The sequence below is a fragment of the Lactuca saligna genome, chromosome 2 (genome assembly GCF_052625555.1).
Source record: "Lactuca saligna cultivar CGN05327 chromosome 2, ASM5262555v1, whole genome shotgun sequence".
Taxonomy (NCBI): Eukaryota; Viridiplantae; Streptophyta; class Magnoliopsida; order Asterales; family Asteraceae; genus Lactuca; species Lactuca saligna.
In genome coordinates this window covers 102067374-102072558 of record NC_136418.1, presented here as the reverse complement: position 1 = coordinate 102072558, position 5185 = coordinate 102067374, and the positions used below count along the sequence as shown (strand labels likewise).

At 37.8% G+C, this 5185-nt stretch overlaps 1 protein-coding gene across 1 annotated transcript; it reads right to left on the bottom strand.

Moving 5' to 3' along the window:
• Positions 1 to 3479: 3479 nt before the first annotated feature.
• On the bottom strand, positions 3480 to 4256 carry LOC145029931 (uncharacterized). Its single transcript, XM_078978376.1, has one exon. The coding sequence runs from the start codon at positions 4254 to 4256 to the stop codon at positions 3480 to 3482; it is 777 nt and encodes a 258-aa protein (XP_078834502.1).
• Positions 4257 to 5185: the final 929 nt, after the last annotated feature.

Genomic DNA, 5185 nt, shown 5'->3' with positions numbered 1-5185 from the left:
GACTGCATGAGGCTGAACTTGGGGAACCTAGATTTGAGTATTTTGATGAGTGGTGAAGCTTGAAAAAGCGGTGTTGTTGTTTTGAATTCCAAGATTGGCTGAAGAGTACGAATTGACATGATTGATTTCTCTTTGTTTATCATCAAGATCACAAGCTTTGATGATTGCCATTGTTTCATACAAGCTTAAACGGTTCAGGTCTTTTGTCTTTTTAATCACCGAGACATTCATGTCCCATGATTTTGGAAGAGAATTTAGTAATTTCTTGTTGATTTCAGACCTAGTAACCATCACACCTGCGGAGCTCATTTCAGTGGTTAGTGTGATAAATCTTTGCAATTGATTTTCCAATGTTTCTCCCACTACATAATTGAACATGTTGAATTTCTGTCGGAGCATGTCTTGTCGGCTTTGCTTCATGTCTTCATTTCCTTCATAAACTTCTATGAGCGCTTCCCATAATGCTTTTGTTGATGTATATTCACGAAACCCTTGTGCAATTTCAGGAGACAACGCTATAGTGAGTGTGGCAAGTGCCTTTTCTTGTTTTTCAACTCTTTCAAAATCATCATCAGTGTAATTTTCAATCTGTTTGTCAATTACCGTGACATCTTCTAGAGTAGAAGTAATCCGAATTGGTCCTCTTAAAATGCTTCTCCAAATTTTGAAATCCTTCATTTTGATGTATTTTTCAATTCGGTATTTCCATTCAGGAAATCCTTCAGCTGATAGCAATCTAGGAATACGAGTAGTGATTCCCATAATTGCATCCAAATCTTGATGAGCAATCATGTTTTGAGATTCCATTTGAGCAATATTCAACCGCACACTAACACTCAACCGTACTCAGATCTTAACCACACACACTTAACCGCACACACTTAATATCAACAGCACAAACTTCAACAGCAAACACCTTAACCGCACACAGTTTAACCGCACACACTTAACCGCACACACTTTAACCGCACAGACTTAATATCAACAGCACAAACTTCAACAACAAACACCTTAACCGCACACAGTTTAACCGCACACACCTTTAACGGATACACTCCACCGTACACACTATTGGCAGCAAACCTTCAACATTACTTCGATCAAAATTCTTAAAATAGTGAAATTTTGCACTCTTACACTCAAAAATAACTTCAATTGATACCAAAATGGCTCTGATACCAATTGTAAGTCCCAAATTTAATGATCCAATTCAGTAATTAATGAAGTTAATTATAATAAAGGAGAGATGTAGAAGAAGAAGAAGTTAAAATCAAGCATGCACACATCTATATTCAGTAGATGTCAAGTACATCTTGAGAAAAGTACAACTGCAGTAGAGTTCTAACACCAACAAAATCAGTACAATCTGACACACCTCAGTTGTTATAAATAGTACTCCTCACACCAGCACAAGAGAGTGCAGCCAAACACATGTGTGCTGTCGCACACACACATGTGTGGCAGCACACATTACACTACAACACATAATCACTTAAAAAAGACACTATCATCTATACAAAATGATGCCTAGCTCAAACCACAAAATTATGTTCTTTCAATAATAATAAAAAAATGGTAAACCGAAATGTTTTTGTGGGCACTAATAACAGCTTTAGGATGATTTGCTTCTGAATGTTTAAAAAGAATCATTATCGGCAACTCCGGACCCACAAAACACAGACCTATTTGTTGACACGCATTACCCTAACGGTAACAGAGATCTTAAGTGTCAGATCCACACAGTCAAGAAAGAAGAATGGTACAACTGTCATATCCAGTACCCAAAATATAAATAAAAAAAGATGCACTTAATCAAAGAAACTTTCAGAAATTCTTCAATCAACTTTTAAATTTCTGAAAGTTTCTTCGATTAAGTGCATCTTTTTTTTATTTATATTTTGGGTACTGGATATGACAGTTGTACCCATTCTTCTTTATTGACTGTGTGGATCTAATACTTAAGCTCTCTGTTACCGTGAGGGTAACGCGTGTCAACAAATAGGTCCGTGTTCTGTGGGTCCGGAGTTACCGATAAATATTCTTTTTAAACATTCAGAAGCAAATCATCCTAAAGATGTTATTACCGCCCACAAAAACGTTTCGGTATGCCATTTTCTTGTTATTATCTAAGGTTGGGGTCTCGAATCACGATGTTTTGGTCCCCTAGTTATGATAGCTAATTCTACACTTCTGGTAACTATCCGGTTACTTCAGTATTTTTTTTCATTTGAGTTCTCAATTTCCCACTTCATGGAGCTATTCTATGTAAAGAATATCATCATATCGTACTCCCCTTTTTTATTTTTTTTATTTTTATTTATTTATTTATTTATTTATTTATTTATTTATTTTTGAATGATGATGAGGATGCATGAAAATGATAAAAAATGATAAAATGTAAAAACTTGAAATAAAAACTCTTTTTTTTAAAGAAAGGCATGCATGAGTACGAAACTCTTTTTTTTTTAATGGTGATGATGATGCATGAATGAACCTAGTGTACAACTCTACCCCTCCCCAACCTTAAAGATAAGCATCGTCCCCGATGCTTGGGGAGTGCGGAACACCCTGTTATGGAGAAGGAGACGAGTGATGCCCAGTTGGGTAAGAGTCCAAAAATCCCAAGTGCACACACATTGAATTTTTAAGCAAAATATGGACGATTGAAGATATGGAAAGAATTTACCGAATCGTTCTTAGAGTGTTGCAGTTGCTGGTGAGAACCTCCTCTTCAACCTCCCCACGCTTGCCTACATGAAGTATCATGCCTAAAAGCATAAAACAAATTGTGAGAATTTCGGGCCTAGCGGTTCTTGGAAGAGAGAAATTTTTTTGGGGGTGAATTATGGGTGTATGGGGTGATAAAACCCCATTTTTAGACTTAAAACACATTTGTTATGCAGCACGAACACGACTCGTATTCTTTTAATGTGAAATCACATGGCTCGTGTAGGGGGTTTAAAATTATGAAAATGGATGAACACGGCCCGTGTTAGGCATAAGGGAAAAATGACACGAGTCGTGTACCCCTTTGTTACGAAAATGTTTGCCTCGCTTGAACACGACCCGTGTTCAATATAAGGAAAAAATGAATACGGCCATGTACGGCTCTACTTGCCACTTGCCAATTTTTGAACCCAAAAAATCCCCTCTCATTCAAACGAGATGGTTTTGCATCTCGAGTTCCGCGTGGTGATTTAAAAACATGCTTAAATGCATTTGGAACATTAAAAACCAAAAACTTCAAAGAAATAGAAATGTTTTAAAGAAAAAGACAAAAATACTGCCTCCCGGTTAGTCGCCCTTGGTTTAAGTCGTTGGCTCGACTTGGCCCGTTAATATGCTTGGTTCAAAGTATGTGGGCCTCTCCAACACATCAACCTTCTTCCCACCTCCTTCAACGGAACCTTCAACCTTCCTTTGGCTTTCTTTTTAAGCACAAACCAAAAAGGACTTAAACCTTTAATATCGGAGATTGTCTACTCAATCCTTTTTTGGTATTTGCACAGCAGGGTTATCAACTCATTCTCTTCCTTCTTCGATAGTTTATTTGAGTTGATGACTGGTTGAGTGCTCTCCTTCTTGAAATGTATATTCTTTAAAGGGTCCGGTGGAGTTTTTGCTCCCGAATCTTGTGCTTGTTCCAACGGTGGAAGAAATTTGGCTTTGGTAGTAGGTAATTCTACTTCTCTTCCATCAATATACATGTGCTTATCATCCTTGAACTTCAAAATCTCCAGTACCTCCTCGTTTATACCACACTCCTTTGCAAGTTCTTTGGCTTTGTCCCTGTCTAATTTTTGTGACAAGACTAACTCCATAAAATCATGGTTAGTCAAGTTTAAGCTCTTTTCATCCAATGGTTGGATCATATTCACAAAATTAATAGATTGAACATCAGAAGGAACCTTTTTTGCTTCATGAATATTGAAGTTGATAACTTCACCATCAAATTCCATACTTAAAGTTTCGTTGTAAACATCAATTTTTGTTTTAGAAGTTTTAAGAAAAGGTCTACCTAAAAGTATGGAACTTGAACTTGGAGAGTCATCATCTCCCATATCTAAGACATAAAAATCAACCGGGAAAACAAATTCATCAACTTGCACTAACACGTCCTCCGATACACCTTTTGGATGTACCAAATATCGGTCGGCAAGTTGGAAGATCACACCGGTTTTGCTCAGTGTTCCTACACCAATTGATTTAAAAATAGAATATGGTACGACATTTATAGATGCACCTATATCGATCATTGCTCGAGGTACATAAAGATTCCCTAATTTTCATGGCACGGTAAAGACAATGGGATCATTGTACTTCGGCGGCATCCTCTTTTTCAAAACCGTGGATACATTCTCCCCAAAGTTTACAATTTGGTTTCCTTTCAGTCTCGTTTTAGATACACAAAGATCCTTAAGGACCTTGCATATCTAGGTACCTACTTGATGGCCTCGAGGAGTTGGATATTAATGTGAACTTTCTGGAACATTTGCATAATCTCACTCTCCTCCTGTTCTTTCTTCGTGCTCTTTAATCATTCGTGAAATGGAGAAGGTGTAGCTTTAGACTCAATCACGAAGGGCTTCCTTTCGGTTGTTTTATCTTCCTTCTTATCTTCTTTGGTTGCCTCTTCGACCACTATTTCTTCTTCTTCTTGATCAACCGGCACTTTTGGACTATGGTAGCTCTTTCCATCTCTCAAAGTAATGGCACACACGTTGTGCCTTGGATTCGTTTCAGTTTGGTCAGGCAACTTTCCTTGAGATTCTATTTTGCTTATAGAAATAGCAAGATGTGAAACTTGTTGCTTTAAGTTCTTGATACTTGCTTTTGTCTCTTGTTGGAAAGTTTGGGTGCTAGTGACCAAACTCTTCACTATGTCCTCTGAGGACATACTTGATGAACCCGCTTGTTAAGGAGGGTGTTGTGGCTACCTTGGCTGAAATTTTTGTGGAGGAAAAGGTGGTCTTTGTTGGTATTGATTTGGTTGACTTGGTTGATAACTTCCCTGTTTATTTCCTCCCCAACCTTGATTGTTATTCCATCTTTGGTCGCCCTGTGGCTGGTTGTATCCTCTTTGATTTGATCTGGAATAACCTCCCATGGATTTTGCTTCTTCATAGTCCTCATCTTGAAGTTGAGGGCACATGTCAGTTGGGTGCCCTACTTGAGTACAAATACC